The following is a 24,434-nucleotide window of genomic DNA, read 5'->3' on the forward strand; positions in this document are numbered from 1 at the left end:
CCAGACACAACCAAAGTCACTGGTTGTGTCTGATGTGTGATTAATGGAAGCAGGGTGCCATCTAGTGCTCGCACCTGCAATGGTGCCGGCAGAGCCACCAGAGGGAGCCCTACTTCCTTTACCCATCTGCTGTCCAGCAGATTCCCTTCAGACCCTGTGTCTATCAGTGCTGGGGCATGAAGGGTTAAATCCCCACAAAGGATTGTTACTGGGATTCGTGCTGATTTGCGGGGTTTTCCCGCGTGCGTGTTATGACCCACCCTTAGCCCAGTTCCTAAGGACGGGCGTTGTAGATTGACCGTTTTAGGGCAGTCCTTCTGCATGTGCTCGCGAGAGCCGCAGACAAAACACTCCCCGCGGGCCAGCCTCCTTTGTCTGATTTTTGATCTTAATTTGGCCCTGCTCGTGTCCCTAGCCTCCTCAGCAGGGGGAGCCGTAGCCACACGGAGCTCTCTGGCAGTGAAGCGTGGGGACGACGTCACCTTGTCGGAACCGGAAGGGGGAGGGACGGCTCGTGCCCGGTCACGCCCCCCGGCCTGCTCCCGACGATGCTCATTCAAACGGTTGTCTAAACGTATAACCAAATCGATCAGCCCGTCGAATTCCCGCGGTTCATCCTTGGCCAGTAGGTGCTCCTTAAGGACCGGGGACAGTCCATTTACAAAGGCGGCGCGGAGCGCAACGTTATTCCAGCCGGACCTCGCTGCCGCGATGCGGAAGTCGACTGCATACTCGGCTGCGCTACGGCGCCCCTGTCTCATCGACAGCAGCACGTTCGAAGCGGTCTCGCCTCTGTTGGGATGATCAAACACTTGTTTGAATTCCCGTATGAACCCAGTATAAGACGTTAGGAGCCGTGAATTCTGCTCCCAAAGCGCCGTAGCCCATGCGCGTGCCTGTCCTCGAAGCAAATTAATAACATAAGCCACCCGGCTAGCGTCTGATGCGTACATGACGGGGCGCTGTGAAAAGACGAGCGAACACTGCATGAGGAAGTCCGCGCACGTCTCGACACAGCCCCCGTACGGTTCCGGAGGGCTTATGTATGCTTCAGGGGACGGTGGGGGGGTTCGTTGAACGACCAGTGGAACGTCTGATACGGGCCCAGGACCAGCCAGAGGAGTGGCTGCAGCGGCGCCCTGATCGCGCGCTTCCACCCTGGCGGTGAGAGCCTCCACCCTCCGATTAAGGAGGACACTCTGCTCGGTCACTAATTCTAACCAGGCCTTGAAGGCGGTTAAGATCTGCTGCAGCTCACTCAACCCGCCTCCCGCTGACACCTGCGCTCCTGGCTCTTCCATTGGCCGTTCAAGCTGGAGTTGACGCCCCTCGGAGTCCATGACGATTGGCCGAGAAATCCTGTTGGGAAGGTGTCGTAACACGGACCCACAACAGGGGGCGCAAATGAACGGACAATGAGTAAGCCAAAAGGTAACAATTTAATGTTGTGATATTACACAACGAAACGTGTCTTAATTTTCACAGTCAATAAACACCAGGTGACGTGTGGGCAGGCTCGAAGATAGAAGACGCCCGACGAGAGAGAAGCCGCGTCCCACACGGCCTCCACCACCAACGGCCTGAAGAACACCGGAGCCGCCAAGTCCCGAGTCCCCAGGTGGCCTCTGTCTTCGGCTGTCGACCCTGGTACTGCTGGCAGAAAACAGAAAGATGATGTGTGAGTGTGAGTCCGCACACTCAGTAATTAACAGTCCAAACACAGTTGGGAGGAAGCACCTCCACCTCCAACCTAGGAACACACTAGCAGCTCCTGTAACCACTTATCTGGATGGAGTGAGAGGCGAAGACGTCGCTTCTCTCACTGACCGCCAACCCAGTTGAAAGGGCACCACAGGACAACGGCTGCAAACAGATCAGACGTAAGTCACAGTTTAAATTCAGCAGAGAAATTACCTTAGTACTGGTAGTCGATTTCTCGGCGGGGAGGTGGAGTTGCAGTCCGGCTTATATGGTGGTGTAGATGAGTGACAGCTGGAGTAATGAGTGACAGCTGTCACTTCCTCTGGGTCTGGCGCCCTCTCGTGCTTGGAGCCCGCACTCCAAGCAGGGCGCCCTCTGGTGGTAGTGGGCCAGCAGTACCTCCTCTTCAGCGGCCCACACAACAGGATCCGGCGTAAAACTTGTGCCAATTCAACATGCAGATCCACTTTGGATTTGCTGTGGCGACCCCAAGTGCAAACAAGGGAGCAGCCGAAGGGACTTACTTTATTGACATGTTCTATAAACAAACTGCATGCATGCACATATCATTGTATGTCTGTCAACTTATCAAAACAAACGTGACAGCAAAGAGGTTATATGTGAGACTCACCATCATTGTCGTCATTATGAAGCCGGCGGAGTCGCAATTTCTCATCCCTGCTTAGCAAATATTCTGCAATATCCACAGTTTCAGTCTCTGGACCTCGTCTAACCATCCATCAGTTGCCTTCAAGGGGTCAGAAATTTGTTTTTCGCCAACTATCAACAAGCACGGGTCATTTTCGACAGCAGCGCGCTCTACCTCCTTTGTCGGCACTAATGGTACATCTGTACTTTCTGTACAGATGCAGCACACGCAAGCACAACCAGCTCTTCTTTCCATTTTCTGTCCACTGCTGTACGTAGTCCTGGTTGTAACAGGCAATCTGCGGAGCTTACAAAAATGCTTTAAATCGTCAACTTTCCAGCGGTTGAAATGATCCAAATCACAGCACTCTTCACTGCTTTCCGCCGGCATAGCTTGTGGGTTGGTAGCTGAAAACTTTAGCCTGCCCATAATGCACCGCGCGGCCTGAGATGTGCACTTGGCTTATTGGAAGAACACAATCTGTAGTGTGCACTGTTAAGATGTGCTGACATTTGCATGACTTTGATGCACGCACGGCATCATGTGCTGGACGCTGCACATATAAAATAACTATTTCATAGCGGATTAATCATTTTCTCTGCAAGTTGGCTGCTGAAAATGGCTCTAATCACTTCCTGAATCACAGAGGACTGCTCCAGCAGCAGCCATTTTCACTCACACTGAATGAGCTGGAGAAAGTATTTGGAGGCATCTAAAAAGGTACTTATTTGTCATGTTTACATTGTCATGGCTTGGTAAAATAGTTGCATGTTCTTTCCTTCTTATGTGCAGCTGTAAAAGTATGTTTGTGATTTAACTTCTCGTTATAATCCTTCAGACAAGCTGCACTCTGATACGGTGCGCTGATGCAACCACTCGCTCTGTTCACTTCTTCTTTACTTGACTTGATGAGCTGCACATAGTGTTGGTGAGCAGATTGTGCCACGTGGCACAACATTTATGAGTGAAAGATTTTTGAACATTTCAAAATTGTCTTTGTGCAGTTGCTCTCACGTTCAGTCTACACCCATTAAAATGACTTTACTCTCCTGCACGACACAGGTCATGCAAGTGTGTGCATGAAAGTCGTGCAAGTGTCAGTGCACATTTAGTAAACCAGCATGCACTTCTTTTTCCTTTTTTTTTTATTTGCGGGAAGTATAGGTTTGTGCATGTTTTTACAAACGCAAACATTTCGTAAATGGAGCTCTCGGGAAGGTCCTTAATCCCTAGTTGCTCCCAGTGTGTAGTGAGCACCTTATGTGGCAGCACCTTGACATCAGGGTGAATGTGAGGCATTATTGTAAAGCACTTTGCATGTCTGATGCAGATGGAAAAGCGGTATATAAATGCAGCCCATGTACCATTTAAGTATTGTTTTCATTGATGTTTGTAGCTGCAGGGACTTCAAAAAGCTTTTGTGACAAGTCACTTATTCCCAAGAAACACCTTAGAGGAACTGATGCGGTTTACATTTCCAGCAACAGACATTTGTTTTGAGGAAGGCAACAATTACACGTCATTAAATGTCATTCAAAAGAGGAAACTTAATTACAAGATCACACCAATTCCCAATTCAATATCCTTTTATCCCACAATGGTAGGAGAAAATAAATAAATAAATCCAGTCTATATATTAGTCTCTTCCTTCAAGGCCCAACAGTTAAATATATTCATGCTTCAACAGAACAGTCCTCTGCTGTCGGCTAATGAGCAGCTGCGCTCAAACAAGTGCAGGATAAGTGCTTTGCTCAATGGCACCGTAATAGTAATTTCTTGGGGTGGGAAAGTTATTAATTCGCCTTCCGCACACTGATTTACAGCTCTCTCCCATCACGTGCACACTTCCCCAATCTTTAGACTGCCAATCATCTGCATCAAAGAGCTCAGAGCTCCTGCACTGGGCGAGGGAAAGCTAAAAGTATAAAATACCTAAAATACCCATTTGTCTGTTCATTAGCTGCGGCTATCACACTCCTATGAGACTATGCCTTTTCATTAAATCACTAATTGGTAGTGAATGGTTATAGGGCCAATCTCTCACTTCTGGACTGTCTATTGACTTCCAGGAATTAACGACTGCTGTAATTTGAGCTGGATGGAGGTGACTGGCAAACAGCTTTTTCTCGCTCTATAATTAAAACCCACCAGAGTGAGAGCGAGTGAAGGAGCGCTAGTTAGAGAGACCTGTCACATTCGACCCTTGAAGTACTGCCACACTTCCACTTACACAGCTGGCATCCAATAGAAAACAAGAGCCGCTTGGGATGGATAATGCCAAGATGCTGAGATACACTGATCACCAAGATGGAATATGTCATCTGTTTCTCCATAGAAAGAAAGATAGAAATTATGGTTGTTAGATATGATATGGTGGAGCCAAATATTTCAGTGGGGAAAACAAGTGTCCGGGCTTGCGATTATCTTGGATCAAGGACAAGATCAACGTTTTGAATGATTTCCTGGATCTGGCCATCAGAAATTCCTTTGTAAGAGGTGAAAGTTTTCAACACACTCAAAAAAAATAAAAAAAAGACTCATTGGATGAACTCAATTCAATTATGTGCAGGATTTCCATCTAATAAATACATATAGCCCCAACTCAAATAAAGCACATCTGTAAAAGATAATTTAATTTAGTTGGGACTACATATATTTATTAGATGGAAATCCAATCCAATGAGCCAGTTTTTTGAGTGCATGGACAGACATTCACTTATCTCGGCAGTGATGTTCTCCTCTCTGGGAGAAGCATGGGAAGACCTTACAGATGCATGAAGTTGATGGACAGAGGTGTTTGGTGATGCTGATATCTTTGCAAAAAAAGAAGGTCCAAGTCTTCAGTGTCCTGGTGTCTCCTGGCAAACTGTATGTTTGTGAGACTGGAGATGAACCACTGACCTAAGAGATGAACTCGATGGTACCAGTGTGATGACTTTGTGTCAAATGAACGGGAGACTCAGAAGAGGAGTATCACCTGCATTGTGAAGATACGTCAGCTATGCAATTGTGGCCATGTGGTATGTTTCTCTATGCATGCAGCATGTAGATGCCTCAGTGTTGAGAACTACAATGTCTGGAGAAGGCCAAGGTGGCCCCCATATTTTACTTGGCTGCAGCAGGTAGGTGCTGAGGATGGACCACAAGACCCTGCCTGGATAGTTACCATTGAGAACCCAAGATGATTCCGTCATGTCTGACCTGAAAGGCTGTTAGGTATATAGTGATAAGCACCATCTACAACTCTACATGAGGTACCACGGTGTAAATATGATGCTTCCACCATCAGCACGACTGAAAGATCATGTTCCCCACTTTAAAGTGCAAACACATCCACAGACCTTCACCAAATCCCATTGGCTCAGTCTTGTTTATATGAAGTGTCTAACATGTACACAATGAGGAAAAGGAAACCACAGATCTTGAGTTATCATATTTACAAGATTGTTCTTGGGCAGACACACACATGCAGACGCACAACAACACATCCCACATGCTATGCCCAAAAGAGTGAGACATAATAAGTAAAGTGACATGTTTAGCCGCATGTTCTCCTTGAATTGCTGGCTGTCTGAGTGGTGTCCAAAAAATGAGGTGGGCTTCATAGATAATTGGCAAAGCTTCTGGGGAAAACCTGGTCTTGTTAGGAGAGACGGCATCCATCCCACTTTGGATGGAGCAGCTCTCATTTCTAGAAATCTGGCCAATTTTCTTAAATCCTCCAAACCGTGACTATCCAGGGTTGGGACCAGGAAGCAGAGTTGTAGTCTTACACACCTCTCTGCAGCTTCTCTCCCCCTGCCATCCCCTCATTACCCCATCCCCCGTAGAGACGGTGCCTGCTCCCAGACTACCAATAACCAGCAAAAATCTATTTAAGCATAAAAATTCAAAAAGAAAAAATAATATAGCACCTTCAACTGCACCACAGACTAAAACAGTTAAATGTGGTCTATTAAACATTAGGCCTCTCTCTTCTAAGTCCCTGTTGGTAAATGATATAATAATTGATCAACATATTGATTTATTCTGCCTAACGAAAACCTGGTTTACAGCAGGATGAATATGTTAGTTTAAATGAGGTCAACACCCCCGAGTCACACTAACTGTCAGAATGCTCGTAGCATGGGCCGGGGCGGAGGATTAGCAAGGCAATCTTACATTCCAGCTTATTAATTAATCAAAACCCAGACAGAGCTTTAATTCATTTGAAAGCTTGTCTCTTAGTCTTGTCCATCCAAATTGGAAGTCCCAAAAACCAGTTTTATTTGTTATTATCTATCGTCCACCTGGTCGTTACTGTGAGTTTCTCTGTGAATTTTCAGACCTTTTTGTCTGACTTAGTGCTTAGCTCAGATAAGATAATATAGTGGGCGATTTTAACATCCACACAGATGCTGAGAATGACAGCCTCAACACTGCATTTAATCTATTATTAGACTCTTATGGCTTTGCTCAAAAAAGTAAATGAGTCCACCCACCACTTTAATCATATCTTAGATCTTGTTCTGACTTATGGTATGGAAATAGAAGACTTAACAGTATTCCCTGAAAACTCCCTTCTGTCGATCATTTCTTAATAACATTTACATTTACTCTGATGGACTACCCAGCAGTAGGGAATAAGTTTCATTACACTAGAAGTCTTTCAGAAAGCGCTGTAACTAGGTTTAAGGATATGATTCCTTCTTATGTTCTCTAATGCCATATAACAACACAGTGCAGAGTAGCTACCTAAACTCTGTAAGGGAGTTAGAGTATCTTGTCAATAGTTTTACATCCTCATTGAAGACAACTTTGGATGCTGTAGCTCCTCTGAAAAAGAGAGCTTTAAAATCAAAGTGTCTGACTCCGTGGTATAACTCACAAACTCGTAGCTTAAAGCAGATAACCCGTAAGTTGGAGAGGAAATGGCGTCTCACTAATTTAGAAGATCTTCACTTAGCCTGGAAAGAGTCTGTTGCTCTATAAAAAAGCCCTCCGTAAAGCTAGGACATCTTTCTACTCATCACTAATTGAAGAAAATAAGAACAACCCCAGGTTTCTTTTCAGCACTGTAGCCAGGCTGACAAAGAGTCAGAGCTCTATTGAGCTGAGTATTCCATTAACTTTAACTAGTAATGACTTCATGACTTTCTTTGCTAACAAAATTTTAACTATTAGAGAAAAAATTACTCATAACCATCCCAAAGACGTATCGTTATCTTTGGCTGCTTTCAGTGATGCCGGTATTTGGTTAGACTCTTTCTCTCCGATTGTTCTGTCTGAGTTATTTTCATTAGTTACTTCATCCAAACCATCAACATGTTTTAGACCCCATTCCTACCAGGCTGCTCAAGGAAGCCCTACCATTTTAATGCTTCGATCTTAAATATGATCAATCTATCTTTGTTAGTTGGCTATGTACCACAGGCTTTTAAGGTGGCAGTAATTAAACCATTACTTAAAAAGCCATCACTTGACCCAGCTATCTTAGCTAATTATAGGCCAATCTCCAACTTCCTTTTCTCTCAAAATTCTTGAAAGGGTAGTTGTAAAACAGCTAACTGATCATCTGCAGAGGAATGGTCTATTTGAAGAGTTTCAGTCAGGTTTTAGAATTCATCATAGTACAGAAACAGCATTAGTGAAGGTTACAAATGATCTTCTTATGGCCGGACAGTGGACTCATCTCTGTGCTTGTTCTGTTAGACCTCAGTGCTGCTTTTGATACTGTTGACCATAAAATTTTATTACAGAGATTAGAGCATGCCATAGGTATTAAAGGCACTGCGCTGCGGTGGTTTGAATCATATTTGTCTAATAGATTACAATTTGTTCATGTAAATGGGGAATCTTCTTCACAGACTAAAGTTAATTATGGAGTTCCACAAGGTTCTGTGCTAGGACCAATTTTATTCACTTTATATATGCTTCCCTTAGGCAGTATTATTAGACGGTATTGCTTAAATTTTCATTGTTACGCAGATGATACCCAGCTTTATCTATCCATGAAGCCAGAGGACACACACCAATTAGCTAAACTGCAGGATTGTCTTACAGACATAAAGACATGGATGACCTCTAATTTCCTGCTTTTAAACTCAGATAAAACTGAAGTTATTGTACTTGGCCCCACAAATCTTAGAAACATGGTGTCTAACCAGATCCTTACTCTGGATGGCATTACCCTGACCTCTAGTAATACTGTGAGAAATCTTGGAGTCATTTTTGATCAGGATATGTCATTCAAAGCGCATATTAAACAAATATGTAGGACTGCTTTTTTGCATTTACGCAATATCTCTAAAATAGAAAGGTCTTGTCTCAGAGGGGGGGGGGGGGGGGGGGGGGGGGGGGGGGGGGGGGGGGGGGGGGGGGGGGGGGGGGGGGGGGGGGGGGGGGGGGGGGGGGGGGGGGGGGGTGGGAAAAACTAATTCATGCATTTATTTCCTCTAGGCTGGACTATTGTAATTCATTATTATCAGGTTGTCCTAAAAGTTCCCTAAAAAGCCTTCAGTTAATTCAAAATGCTGCAGCTAGAGTACTGACGGGGACTAGAAGGAGAGAGCATCTCTCACCCATATTGGCCTCTCTTCATTGGCTTCCTGTTAATTCTAGAATAGAATTTAAAATTCTTCTTCTTACTTATAAGGTTTTGAATAATCAGGTCCCATCTTATCTTAGGGACCTCGTAGTACCATATCACCCCAATAGAGCGCTTCGCTCTCAGACTGCAGGCTTACTTGTAGTTCCTAGGGTTTGTAAGAGTAGAATGGGAGGCAGAGCCTTCAGCTTTCAGGCTCCTCTCCTGTGGAACCAGCTCCCAATTCAGATCAGGGAGACAGACACCCTCTCTACTTTTAAGATTAGGCTTAAAACTTTCCTTTTTGGCTAAAGCTTATAGTTAGGGCTGGATCAGGTGACCCTGAACCATCCCCTTAGTTATGCTGCTATAGACCGTAGACTGCTGGGGGGTTCCCATGATGCACTGTTTCTTTCTCTTTTTGCTCTGTATGCACCACTCTGCATTTAATCATTAGTGATCGATCTCTGCTCCCCCTCCACAGCATGTCTTTTTCCTGGTTCTCTCCCTCAGCCCCAACCAGTCCCAGCAGAAGACTGCCCCTCCCTGAGCCTGGTTCTGCTGGAGGTTTCTTCCTGTTAAAAGGGAGTTTTTCCTTCCCACTGTAGCCAAGTGCTTGCTCACAGGGGGTCGTTTTGACCGTTGGGGTTTTACATAATTATTGTATGGCCTTGCCTTACAATATAAAGCGCCTTGGGGCAACTGTTTGTTGTGATTTGGCGCTATATAAAAAAATTGATTGATTGATTGATTGATTGAAAATACTTGAGGGTCCAGCTTAGTTTTGACACTGTCTGGACAAAACCACAGTCATGCAATAGTCAGAAATACCCCGGTGATGCATGTAAGACGGGATAAGCTGTGAAAACCATATTCATTGTGCACTTGCATGAAAGCAGTGCACACAAATCCATGTGCAGTATGCACACACACACACACACACACACACACACACAAGCTCTTCTCGCCCTTGAATTAATTAGTTGCTGATATCAGATGTGGGAAATCCACATCTGTAATGTGTGTGTGTGTGTGTGTGAAGGTGCTGATGAGGATGACGGGTGAGATGGCAATCCCCCCCTCCCCCCACCGCCCTGATTTGCCCCCTGTGGAGGGTTATCTGAGTGATTGTGTTACATCAGCAGGGAGGGCAGCCCTGTCACCACTGTTGCCGTGTTGCCGTGTGAGTTTGTGTGTCAGCAGATGACTGATTGCAGCCTGCCACAATGGCCCTGACTCCCCCTCTCCCCTCTCTTCGCCTCACTTCACCACAACCCACGACCATTAATTCTCCACAGCGCCCCTCCCCTCTGAAGCAGTGGGCCTCCACAAACATCCAGCGAGCTCCCACCAAAACCTCCCGTAACCTTGGCTGTCCCTCGCTCGCTCCCTTCAGCTACTTTTCTCTGCAGCCTCTCTTCATCTCTTTTGCTGTGTTTTCTCTTTCAGTCCCGTAACTCGCGCAGCGCCGAGCACCGCGCTAAGTGTTTTCTGGGGAGTATGGATTAAATGTGAGAATGGAAAATAGTGTTTGTGTGTTTACACTTCAGTGCATCGGTCGGCTGAGGCAGACAGCACGCCGGCTCAGAGTGCTGACTCCAAATGGAAAAAACACACCGAGGGTCAGACAGCTTGAGCCGCGCGAGTGTTTTTCTCCACTGCACTAAGCACTGCTAACACAGAGCACAGCATCAGTGTGTGAATGACTGCAGCGAAGGTGCTGTGATGTCCTGCACCTTCCTCTGTTGTCCAGTAAGTTGTGTCTGATATGAGCAGACATGTGCATGAGAGTATTCAGACATTTTTGTGCTGACCATGACTCTCTTATTAGCACTCAATCAGTCGTTCACATGCAGGCATGCAATTAACGGCGGAAGGGAGGAGAGTGAGACTGGAGCAGAGTGTGTACAAGGCTGATTTATTATCCCGTCACCTTAACCTTGGTGACTTGGACATGCAACTCAATTTAGCTTACATGGCCTGGACTCCCTTTAACTGATCCACTACTAACCGACCCGTCAGTCTACTCCAGCTCTAATTACTTTCCCTTTCATTTTATTCTCTGCTGCTAGTTATTTCCGTGAATTGTACCATCAAGGAAGAGATGGTGTCAGTGCAACTTTAAACAAGAGGCACTTTAATTTCCAGATGCTACTTGTAGGTATCCTGGAATTTTGTTTTTAAGAAGAACAGTGCTTTTTTTTTTTTTCCTCTGGGTATTGGACAGGATTGTGGAAACCACCGGCTAAGATGTTTGTGCTGCCAAGGGAAGGTTTACCGACCTTGAATTCATGAACAATGTTGTGATGTTTGCGGAATCAATGGTTACTCTGATTGCAGAACTTGAGATGGTGGGTGAGGAATCAGAGTGCCTGGATTTGTGATAATCCTGGATGAAGAGTAAATCCAGGCTTTCAATGACTTACTAGACTCGGCCGTCAGAAGTGTATCTGTACATGGTAAACATGTTGAACTTGTGGAGACATTCACTTTTCCCTGCAGTGACATTCATGCCTCTGGGACCTCAAGACTTAGAGATTGAGAGACATCTTGTAAAAACTGAAGGAGTCATGATGCCACTGGACAGATGTCTTTGGTGATGTCAACATCTTTGTAGGATATACTGGACACTAAAGTGTCCTAAAGGGACGACTGGATGTCTTTGGTACTAGGTTTTTTCAGAGACTCCTTGGGTACCTCTTGAATTACTTTGTGTCAAACAAGCAGTTATTTGATTGCTTTGGCAGTAAGATGAGGAGTATCACATGCAATGTGATGGAGCATGAGCTATGGGATTTTGGCCATGTGATGCATTTCTCTGTGTTTCTCTGTGTGTGATGCAACATGCGGGCCCCTCAACACTGAGACAGGTGCCTCAGTGTTGAGGGGCCCCAGAGATAAGGCGAAAAAGATGCCCACTTTTCACCTGGCAGTGGAAGATTCAGCAGCTAAAATAACTATTGAACACGTCCCCATTTTCCTCACTAAATATGTTTCCGAAGATGCTGTTGACAGAAAATTTTCACCAGATGTCATAGCAACCCAAGTAATCCACACATACAAAGAAACCAAATCATAGATGTCCATAAATTAAGTTGTGTAATAATATGAAATGACACAGGAAAAAGGTTTTGAACACCTGAAGAAAGGAAGGTGCAAAAAGGTTTGTTGAAAGCAAAGACACCAGTTGAAATCTATCAGTAGTTAGAAAGCAATCCTGCCCCTTGTCAGCGCAAATTAATATCAGCTGGTTCAGTCCTAACTGATGGCCAACAAAAAGGTGTCTCATTACCAAGATGTCACACAAGAAACCTCTCATGATGAGTAAAAGCAAAGAGCTTTCTCAAGATCTTCTCGACCTTATAGTTGCAAAACGTACTGATGGCATTGGTTACAGCAGGATTTCTAAACTTCTAGAATGTTCTAGTGAGCACTGTGGGGCCATAATCTGAAAGTGGACAGATCATCATTTCACCATAAACAGGCCATGACAAGGTGCTCCTCACAAGATTTCTGACAGAGGATGAAAAGAATTGTCAGAAGAGTTGTCCAAGAGCCAATGACATCTTCTGGAGAACTTCAGAAAGACCTGGACTGAGCAGGTACAATTGTTTAAAAATGCAATAAGTAATGCACTCAACCACCATGGCCTATAGGCATGCTCACTATGAAAGACTCCATTGCTGAAGAAAAAGCATGTTGAAAATCATTTAAAGTTTGCTGCACAACATTTCAACATACCTGTGAAATACTGGGAGAATATAGTGTGGTCAGATGAGACCAAAATTGAACTCTTTGGATGACATAAATGGCACCTCACATCACTCCAAAAACACCATACCAATAGTGAAGTTTGGATGTGGGAACATCAAGGTGTGGGCTGTTTTTCAGCATCCGGCATTGACAAACTTCATGTAACTGAAGGAGGAATGGAAAAAGGTAACAAGAGATTCTTGATAAAAAGCTACTGCCATCTACCATGATGATAAAGATGAACCGAGGGTTGACATTTCAGCAAGACAATTATCCCAAACACACAGCCAAGGAAACTCTCAGTTGGTTTCACAGAATGAAAATAAAACTGCTAGAATCCCAGCCAATCACTTAACTTGAATCCAATAGAAAATATATAGAAAGAACTAAAGACCAGAGTTCATAGAAGAGGTCCAGGGAACCTTCAACATTTGAAGACTGTTTGTTTGTTTGTCTGTAAGGGAAAATGTTCCAAAAGCACACCCAAGCAATGCATGCAACTTTTTCCACACAGGAGGTCATTTTAAGCTGTCATTACCAACAAACGCTTTTGTATGAAGTATATATAAAAAAAAATCAGTACGCGTGGTCAATATTTTTTTCCCTGTGTTGTTCCATTATATTACACATAACTTAATTTTTGTACTTATTTGTTTTGTTTTCTTTGTATGTGTGGCTTACTTGGTTGTTACTGACATCTGGTGAAAAGTTCATGTCAATAGCACCTTTAGAAATATATTTACTGAGAAACATGGTGGCGTGTTCAAAACTCATTTTACCTTCTGTAAATGGCTACTCTTGAGAGGTGATCGGATTGGTTGCCACCCATGGCCCAAAGTGGTTCTGTGGTTTGATGATATGGTGACCAGACTTGACTTGTAGCTCCAAAGCATAGGCTTGAGCTACCAGTATGCAGACCTGCATTCAATTCCCAGTCAGGTGTCCTGTCTATGCTATTGGACAAGACACTTCACCTACATTGCCCCTTGTCCACTCAGTGGTAAAATTGAGGTAGTAACCCAAAATAGACTGACATCCTATCCACAGGGAGTCTCATCTACTTCACAATATGGTACATAGGGATAAACACCAACACAATATATATATTTATACGTCAACACAGTATTAATACACTAACTGGCCCCTCATTAGGTGTACGTGTTCAGCTGTGTTTGAAATCAATTATCTAAGGCATATGAACACATTCAGATAATGTGCTGAAGTTCACACAGTGTATTAGAATGGTAAAGAAAGCTGATTTCAGGAACTTTAAATGTGGTACGAGACAGGCTGGTTTTGAGTATTTCAGAAACTGCCAATCTACTGTGATTTTCACGTAGAATAGCCTCAAAGCTGTGGCTCTCTGGGCAAAAAATGCCTGGTTGATGTCACAAATCAGAGAAAAATGGCCAGAAGCTGATATAAAGTCACTAGTAACTCACCCATTTCATCCAAAGTGTGCAGAAGAACATTTGTGAATGCACAAGATGTCAAACCTTGAAAGAGATGGGTTGCAGTAGAAAATCACCACATTCAAGAATTTGGAATGCACAGCATGAAAGCATGGGTCCATATGTATGTACACACACACACACACACACACACACACACACTGAGGATAGGCACTGTCCAAGATAGGCCTCAGGACATATATCAGGACCCTGTGGCAAACAATCATTTTTTAAAGTGGAATAATAAAAGGAATATTATGAAAAGTATGCAGAATAAAAAGGGCTTGGGAGGTCCACTTTTGTTCTTTGCCTCAGTGCAGCAATTCACAAATTAAATGTTAGGCATGAGGAAAGAAGGTACAGTGAGGAAAATAAGTATTTGAACACCCTGCGATTTTGCAAGTTCCCCCACGTAGAAATCATGGAGGGGTCTGAAATTTTCATCTTAGGTGCGTGTCCACTGTGAGAGACAATCTAAAAAAAATTCCGGAAATCACAATGTATGATTTTTTAAATAATTTATTTGTATGTTACTGCTGCAAATAAGTATTTCAACACCTGTGAAAATCAATGTTAATATTTGGTACAGTAGCCTTTGTTTGCAATTACAGAGGTCAAACGTTTCCTGTAGTTTTTCTCCAGGTTTGCACACACAACACACAACAGCAGGGATTTTGGTCCACTCCTCCATACAGATCTTCTCTAGATCTTTCAGGTTTGGAGTTTCAGCTCCCTCCAAAGATTTTCTATTGAGTTCAGGTCTGGAGACTGGCCAGGCCACTCCAGGACCTTGAAATGCTTCTTATGCTTCTAATGCTGTGTGTTTGGGGTCGTCAGTCTTCAGTGCTCTTACTGAGGGAAGGAGGTTGTTTGCCAAAATCTCGCAATACATGACCCATCCATCCTCCCTTCAATACGGTGCAATTGTCCTGTCCCCTTTGCAGAAGAGCACCCCCAGAGTATGATGTTTCCACCCCATGCTTCACGGTTGGGATGGTTTTCTTGGGGTTGGTCTCATCCTCTAAACATGGTAAGTGGAGTTGATTCCAAAAAGATCTATTCTTGTCTCATCTGACCAGATGACCTTTTCCCATGCCTCCTCTAGATCATCCAGATGGTCACTGGTGAACTTCAAACAGGCCTGGACATGTGCTGGCTTGAGCAGGGGGACCTTGCTGCCCTGCAGGACTTTAAACCATGACAGCATCATGTGTTATGTAGTCTTTGTGACTGTGGTCCCAGCTCTCTTCAGGTCATTGACCAGGTCCTCCTGTGTAGTTCTGAGCTTTCTCAGAATCATCCTTAACCCACAAAGTGAAATCTTGCATGGAATCCCAGACCGAGGGAGATTGACAGTCATCTTGTGTTTCTTCCACTTTCTAATAAATAATCATAACAGTTGTTGTCTTCTACCAAGCTGCTTGCCTGTTGTCCTGTAGTCCATCCCAGCCTTGTGCAGATCTACAGTTTTGTCCCTGGTGTCTTTAGACAGCTCTTTGGTCTTGGCTATGGTGGACAGATTGGAGTGTGATTGATTGAGTGTGTGAACAGGTGTCTTTTATACAGGTAACAAGTTCAAACAGGTACAATTAATACAGTTAAAGAGTGCAGAATAAGAGGGCTTCTTAAAGAAAAATTAACAGGTCTGTGTGAGCCAGAATTCTTGCTGGTTGTTATAGTGCAGCAGCTAAGAGAATATTTAGAGCAAAATCATGGAAATGGTGATACAAGCACCAAAGTTGCCACAAATACTCCTTAGACATTACTCATTTGAAAAAACCGACTGGCCACTTGAATTTTCAATAGGCGGCCAGGTAGGGGTCAATTGAAGAATTACACAGGGGTCAAAATTAAAAAATGCTCAAATCATTTTGAAAACTACACCACATTATTTGTCTGATCGTAAAGATTCCAAAAAGGTATAGTTTGGACTATCTATGGCTGACTGATCAGGAGTTATGGAGCAAAAACAGCAAAAATGGTGACAAAGGTCAGTTTCAGTTTGTACAGGAGTCAAAGGTTAAAGTTGCTCCAATTTTGGTAAAAGAAATTATGCAAATTATTAGTTGAGTTAACAGGGTTTTAAAAAGTTATAGTTTGGACCATGTATCATGCTTAGTTATCATGTTACGGGGTAACATATGTCACATGTCATAGAATCCAATGGATGTTGACCTTGTTTGACCTTTACTTTGGAGACCAAACATTCAACACAATCAAAACTATTCCATTTATTAACCCTATTAGCTCGACCAATAATTTGCATCACTTTTTACCAAAACTGAAGGAACTTTAACTTTTGACCCCTGTACAAACTGAAACTGACCTTTGTCACCATTTTTGCTGTTTTTACTCCATAACTCTTGATCATTCAGCCATAGATCGTCCAAACTATACCTTTTTGGAATCTTTACGATAAGACAAATAATGTAGTGTAGTTTTCAAAATGATATGAGCATTTTTAATTTTGACCCCTGTGTAATTCTTCAATTGACCCCTACCTAGACGCCTATTGAAAATTCAAGTGGCCAGTAGGTTTTTTCAAAAGAGTAATGTCTAAGGAGCATTTGTGCCAACTTTGGTGCTTGTATCACCATTTGCACAATTGTTTCAGTTATTTGCTGCACTATTAGGGATCAATACTTATTTGCAGCAGTAACATACAAATAAATTATTAAAAAATCATACATTGTGATTTCCAGATTTTTTTTTTTTTTTTAGATTATGTCTCTCACAGTGGACATGCACCTAAGATGAAAATTTCAGACCCCTCCATGATTTCTAAGTGGGAGAACTTGCAAAATTGCAGGGTGTTCAAATACTTATTTTCCTCACTGTAGCATTCTTAAGATTCCCCAGCAATGAGCACCAAAACAAAGCTATCAGCAGAAATGAGGCAGGCGGGACACCTTGAATTCCAGAGAAGCGTTCAAGGACTTGCAGTGAATACTTTAAAGGTATATTTATGTGATTAACTTTATTACTTTGCTGTATTTTTAAACTAAAATAATGTTTTATTTTCAAAAAAAGCAAGTGATTAGTCCTGTGTTAGACTGGAAAAAATATCACTAACATATTCCTAATTCAACATGGAATCAAAGCAGGTTAAACAAAACAACATCAAATATTTCTTGTCTAATTGTGTATGAAACCGATAGAATGACACTAACCATCACACAACTAATGACATTAAATGACTGAAACTTAACTATACAATCACATTTCTTCAGTAGAAAATTCTATTTTGTTACATTAGGAGGTCTACAGACAATTCCTTTGACTTCATGCTTGGTTTGTGCTCTGACATGCACTGTCAACTGTGGGACCTTATATAGACAGAAGTGTGCCTTTCCAAATCATGTCCAATCATCTGAATTCGGATTCTGATTGGCGGATTGCTGCAGGGATGGTTGTCCTTCTGGAAGGTTCTCCTCTCTCCACAGAGGAATGCTAGAGCTCTGACAGAGTGACCATCGGGTTCTTGGTCACCTCCCTGACTTAGGCTCTTCTCCCCTGATTACTCAGTTTAGATGGGCGGCCAGCTCAAGGAAGAGTCCTGGTGGATCTGAATGTCTTCTATTTACTGATGATGGAGGCCACTGTGCTCACTGGGACCTTCAAAGCAGCAGAAATGTTTCTGTGCCCTTCCCTAGATTTGTGCCATGAGACAATCCTGTCTCGGAGGTCAACAGACAATTCCTTTGACTTCATGCTTGGTTTGTGCTCTGACATGCACTGCCACCTGTCTCCTTCTTCTTCTTCATTAATATACAAACATACTGTATGCATCAAAGAATATAACTGAGTAGTAAGTTCAGTTACTCTTTGCTAACTATGGCCTTAAATATCAAGTGTGTTCCATGTAATTTTAGTAAATTATCGTGTTCAAAATATCAATAATTTCACCCTCATAAATATGTAAAACACACCAAAAATTCACCAAACAGCACAAAAAAATTTGATCAGCTCAGGGTATCTACAGTGTCAGTGTGGAGTTTCTAACAAGTAATGTTAATGAGTTATCATCTTCAGAAAACTACTACTTTAACCCCAGTAAAATAAGAATATATGCAACAAACAATACAAAAAAGTAATCAACTCATCTACTACCTGGGGGGTGTAGCTATGGTGTAAATGTGAAGTGTCTACAAGTATTGTTAATGAGTTATCGTCTTCACAATACAATGACTTCACATGCAAATAACTGCAACAAACAACAAAATGAAATCAACTCAGGTATTCCCAATACAGTACATAGAGTGTGAGTTTCACCGAGTCCATACAAGCACATTCACACCTGCACACACGCCTAAGGACAATTTAAAGTTTCCAGTCCACCTATCCTGCATGTCTTTGGATGTGGGAGGATGTCAGAGCACCAGGAAGGAACCCACGCAAACACGGGTAGAACATGCAAACTCCATGCAGAAAGGCCAGAGGTGGGAATCGAACCCATGACCTTCTTGCTGTGACGCAACAGTGCTAACCACTAAGCCTCCATGCTGCCCTAAACAACTAAATTTGAGAAGACAAATTTGTTTTGAAGTATTACAAACAGTACGTCAATTTTAAACTTCTCAAATTCAGTCAACTTTTTTTAAAATTTTGTCTTCACGTCCACCGCAGTGACTATACACAGACCAGACACAACATCATGGCTGTCAGGTCTCATGAGCTTCTCTCAGGCAGTTCTGCAGTCACGCAAAATCAATAGTGACCGAAGGTGTGTGAATGTAGGAAAAGGGAAGCAGACAAGTCAATCAAGGACTCAGCAGTGTCAGTAACAAGATGTTGGAGCTGCAACAGTCGGAAAGCAGATGCAGTAGTAAAGTCAGGACAGATAGATATTTCAGTATCACTAGTTGTGCTCTGTGCACGTGTGGAAGGAGTCTGACATTTCAAAACAGATATCTTCTTAACCCGTTTCATTAAGTGTTCCAAGATGTTCCAAGAACTCACATGTAGAGATAGAGATTCACTGTTTTGGTCCAAGACAATTCAAGATGCTATGCACCTTTTTCTCACGTTGCCAGACCAATTACACAGTTTACAGTCAGATATTAACATTTTCATCTAAAAAATGACATTGCAACGACCTAACCCTGTTGTGATTAGTGCTATAATTGACTCGAGTAGAACCCCAAGATGTAGGTCAGCCAGGACACAGAAGATGAGTTTCCAAAATCCAAGATACTTTAATTTCCACAATGGGTGAGTAAAAAATAACACAAACAGTTGCAGGAAAGCCAAAAACCAAAATACAACGTCCAACCCTGACAGAGGGTGGAGAAATACCAGGAGGGGAGACCATGAGCAGATAACTCAAAAGCCACTGATGACAAAAAGGAGTGAATGACAAAAAACAGGATACTTAAAAATGCCGGAAATCACAAGGGAAAACATAAAGTACGATGACACCAGTAACACTCGAGACATGTACCGAAAGGTAATGGACCCGCAAATCAAAGACAAACAGGAATGACTTAAATAAACAGGCAAATGATCAACAGGTGCAATAATCACGGCAGACAGAAACACATGAATAACTAAAGGAACACAAGGGGGCGGCAAACCAGGACATCCACAAATGACAGAAAATAAAGCCTAACAATGACACATAACCAAAATACACCTGAAGTACTAAAAGCAAACACAACATAACTTATACACTCTCAATAAAGAAAAACTGATGAACAAAAAAGACAAATGCAAGTAACCAAAATATGAAACCACTGCAAGGGTGACAAACACTGAGACACACACACAGTGAAACAAGACACACATGAATGACACGCTGGACATCCACATAACACACATGCACAAGACTCACACAGGACTTGGACACGAAGCAGACATCAGACACACCAGACGTGGAGGGTGGAGGCAACGAAGACACGACAGGGAACGGGACGACAAGTGCACACACGCAGACAGGATGACAGGGCACACATACACAGACAATACGACCGGTGAACACAAACACACACACACACATACACATGCAGACAACAGCAGGTGAGGCGCATATGAAGAGATGGACAAGGGTCTCACCTGTAAACACAGGCTGGGAACGCGCACATCCACACGCCCGGCCCACACAAAAAGGACTCAGAAAAAGACGCAACAAGGACCAAAAATCCATAAAACCCCACGAACAGACAACCCCACAACAAACCCTGTCTTTTCTGCTCTGTGACAGAATAGATCCATCTTGACAGTCAGTCTCTATCATCTTGTTAAAGCTACAGTGCGTAGGACAAAATGTGTCCGTCTTTACCTAAACACATACTCAAATATGCTCTGTGTGTGTGTGTGTGTGTGTGTGTGTGTGTGTGTGTGTGTGTGTGTGTGTGTGTGTGTGTGTGTGTGTGTGTGTGTGTGTGTGAGTGCACAAGTGCGCATGCGCATGGGAATACATGTGAAAGTGCTTTGAACAAATCTGTCCATTGAGGTGGGGGGATGAATTTGTGTGTTTGGTGGGGGGGGGCAGTGACTTTCGGCACCATGGACAGCGATCAGCACATTTCACAGATCAGTCTACAGACTGCGCCACACTTGCACTCCATCACTGAGGTCTCTACTAGATACAACCGCATGATAAATCAATACAGTCATTACTACGTCCTTATTAAGTTCCTACTGTGTCCTGATTTGACCCTGTCCTCATTATGCATTTTTTGAACGTGTCCAAAGTTCTCCACATTCATGGAGACATACTACAACCTTATCAGTTTGTACTATGTTCCCACTACGGCTTACTGCGTCCACCCAATTATTTTGTGGATGTAGCAGATATGTGGCTGAGTCTTACGGCGGTATAACCTAATTAACTCAGCCTCACCACATCCAGAAGACTGAAGCCGATTTTGCTGCAGGTGTCTTTTCACCTTTCTGACATTTTTAAGTTACCAGCAAATGCTTTGGAGATGTGGTCCTTCTTCCACTCCCATGGTTGGTCGTACTCATCCGCTGGCCTCTCGTCATCTTGCGGCAGCCTGCTGCTCTCCTTGCCCTCCTCCTGTAGTTCTCCATACGACAGTCCTGCTCGCTGGCCTTGTTGATCCTCGTAGGGGGTGTCGTAGAGCTGCACTCCAGCGCGCGACCGTCCGGCCGGGCCACGCTGCAGTTCTGCCAACACACATAAAAAACACTGCTATCAACACAAATCCACGCATCCTAACATCCAGATTGTTGTCTGACTGATGTCACGTTTAAGCAGTCTGCAAGGAACACAGACATCATAACATTTGCCGTGAGCGATGAGGCTCATCTAAACACAACACAGGTATTATTCTGAGCCATAAAGTAAAACAAAAAGCCTGTTGAGCTCTGACATGACTAGAATTAATGGAGACAGACAAATGATGTTTGCACAGCTTGATGTGGACTCAGAATCTCATATGGGGGCTTAACAAGGCCTTGGGCTAGATGCTGGATAGGAACGCGGTAGACGGCCTCACGCCCCCGCCTCTCGCTCATCCACAATTCCAGCAGCAATCATGGCTCACACCAGCACCTACACTCCCTTCCTAACAGTTTCATCAATTTCTCAGTGGGTTCCATCCAAGAAGTGTTTTTTCAGCAGCTATTATGTGAAGTCAAATATGGCCATGAGATAAAAGGCTTTAAGGTTATTGATGCAACAAGAGGATAAAATCAGATTATTGAAGACATCTATGGGAGCCTCAAAGAGGCAACAGCACCCGTCAACTCAATTCTAGTAGTGTTAAAATGGAGTGATGTACAAGAGGGGAAATTTCTGAACTAGAAGAGCACTCATTAAACAATACGGCCAAAAAACAGCCCATCTTACAATGTAAAAGAGTCATTTCTGTTTCTTCACCGTGGATCTGCTCTAAAACCTAAAGGTACCTATTCCATGTCAGGATCCACCCTTCGACAAAGTGTTAGGAAAAACGGTTTCATTACCAACCCTATTCCATAATATATGACAAGACTTGGAGAGCTCGAGAAGGTTTCTCCATGTACAACAGGAAAGGCATTTGGTGTAAAATTTGATATGATTAATGGATACAGTCTGCAAAATTTCTGTCAGTAATTATGTAAAAGGTGATCCATATTCAGCTCTGAAATTTGGGTTCTAATAGATGGACACTTTAAACCCGAATGTTCACATTAATTAAAAAGTTAAGTCATGTAAACTCTAAGTTTTAAGAAAACATTCTACTTACGTAAATATTTCAAGTTTGTGTGACATGGTCTTGCTTTTTGAGTAAATTAAACTCAGAATTTATAATTTACTTAAACTAATTGTATATTAAGTAAGAAAACCTCAAAGCATAACTTTAGCACAACTTAAAAGAATTATGTAATTATATATGAAAATGTTTGAGTTGACTTAAGGGTTTTGGTGCAGAAGGTTCCTGGTTCAAACCCCACCCCTGCCATATTTCTCCATGTAATGTGGAGTTGCGTCGGGAAGGTCATCCGGTGTTAACCATGTACAAATTCGACATGCAAGATCCATCTCAGATCTGCTATGGTGATCCTGAGTGAAAAACAAGGAAGCAGCTAACATAAAATCAAAACTTTTAAGTACTGAGAAAATTTTGATTTTTGAAATTTTTAAATTTTTTGAGAAAATACATTTTGTGGCAATTGATTGCCTCAATAATAACTCTAAGGTTGGGATGGCGTAGTTGCTTGCCTGGGTGGTTGCTATCAAGAAATGAAGGTAAGCACAGCAACACGTGGCACCAGTGCATGCTCCCAGACTTAACCTGACCTGAACTATGAGTCCACATCAGACCATTTCAGACCACACTTTTGCATACAGCAGAGTTTTACAGACACAAACATTGAACTGCGGGATGACTTTAAAGATGTTGCATATGAAATTTAACTGTAGAAGACAAATAAAAATGGATTTTGGATGATACAATCCCCAATGGAAATCCCGCTAATAAACTACTCAACTAATACATAGACACGGCTGAAAACATCTCAGCATCTGGAAACTCCTAGACCATTATGAATGGTCTAGGAGGGGGTTTTGTGGGTGTGTAGATGGCTGATCAATCCAATTCAGGCACAGAACACAATCAGTACAATCAGTTTTGTAGGATTTGGCACGCTGCTTGATTGACGTGCAGCAGGCATTTCGGTCCTTGGCAAGGTCTTCGAGTTGTTGGCGTAGGTATGGCTTGTGTACACAGCTCACAGCCTGTCAGAAGAAACGCACCCACATGAGACAGCAACAGTGCTGGAACTAAAAGTGGGTGCCGCTTCTGAAAGCCAGAGGAAAACTTTAACCTTCAAACAAGAAGACCCTTTATTGGACAGCCCCACAGTCACCATGGCAACCAAGTGGAAGCCCTGCGGATAGACCCTGGGATTAGGAAGAAGAAGGTGGAAGCAAATGGAGAGTGAGTGGAGGGAGAGAAGGAGCCAGGAGAGGGAAGAGGAAGAGACTGAGGGAATAAGGAGAGGAGGAAAGGATAGTAGTGGACTGACACGGGGGGGGGGACTTCTGTCAGTGTTTGATGTTAAGTAGGTGAGACAGAAGCACAGCGTGGACGAGCGCTGTTCCACCCGTGCCGGGAACCAGCAGTGTCAGCAACAGCCTGGAGATGGAGAAGATGAAGGCATAAAAACCAGTATTAAAGAACTAAAAGGAAAAATTTATAGGAAACACGATGGAGAAAAACAGGCAGGGAGGAAAACAAAATAACAGTTTGACAGGTGACAAATAGAAAATTGAGTAGATGATGTTGGAGAATATTTAGGTGTAGGAATGTGTGAGCTCATGGAAGGAGATATTTAAATATTGTTATTTATTTTTTTACAAGAACCGATTCAAAGAATCCTCCCAGAGTCTGACACCTGACACTTCAGACGTGAATAAACAATGAATATATTCCGTCAATAATGCTGTATTTTTTCATCACTGCAAAAGAAAATTCCTGCAAAAAAAGGAAAAAAAAATAACATCCAGATTGGCACTCGCAGCTCTGCTTTGATTTTAAAAGGAAAAAAAAAGAAAGAGAGACTGACAGACAAAAGCAGGCAGATGGACAGCTGTAGACTGACAGGTTCAATTCAAAGTGAGTGAAAGAGGTGTGACAAAGCTTTGACATCACATTCACAGGCGCCGCTGCTGTGAATCTAATCTCACCAACTGCTCCATCTGGCAAGAGAAAGAAAATATTTCCTTTGAAGTATCTGTGATAACAATGAACCTGGAGGAGAAGCTCCAGTTGTTTAAGTCCGATATAGAGCTGTCTAATGTAACATAATTTAAGCCGATTGAAAGATTTTTGCATGAATGCAGATTTTTCTGCTCATAAGCGCATGC

At 43.0% G+C, this 24,434-nt stretch overlaps 1 protein-coding gene across 3 annotated transcripts in view; it reads right to left on the reverse strand.

The window, feature by feature from the left end:
- Positions 1-24,434, reverse strand: part of LOC117518610 (SH2 domain-containing adapter protein D-like) — an 88,139-nt gene that overhangs the window by 45,341 nt on the left and 18,364 nt on the right. For all 3 annotated transcript variants that reach the window (XM_034179793.1, XM_034179794.1, XM_034179792.1), the window contains exon 4: positions 21,029-21,247. In XM_034179793.1, coding sequence (XP_034035684.1) covers positions 21,029-21,247 — 219 coding nt within the window. The remainder of the gene's footprint in view (positions 1-21,028; positions 21,248-24,434) is intronic.

This window comes from Thalassophryne amazonica, chromosome 10 (assembly GCF_902500255.1).
Source record: "Thalassophryne amazonica chromosome 10, fThaAma1.1, whole genome shotgun sequence".
Taxonomy (NCBI): Eukaryota; Metazoa; Chordata; class Actinopteri; order Batrachoidiformes; family Batrachoididae; genus Thalassophryne; species Thalassophryne amazonica.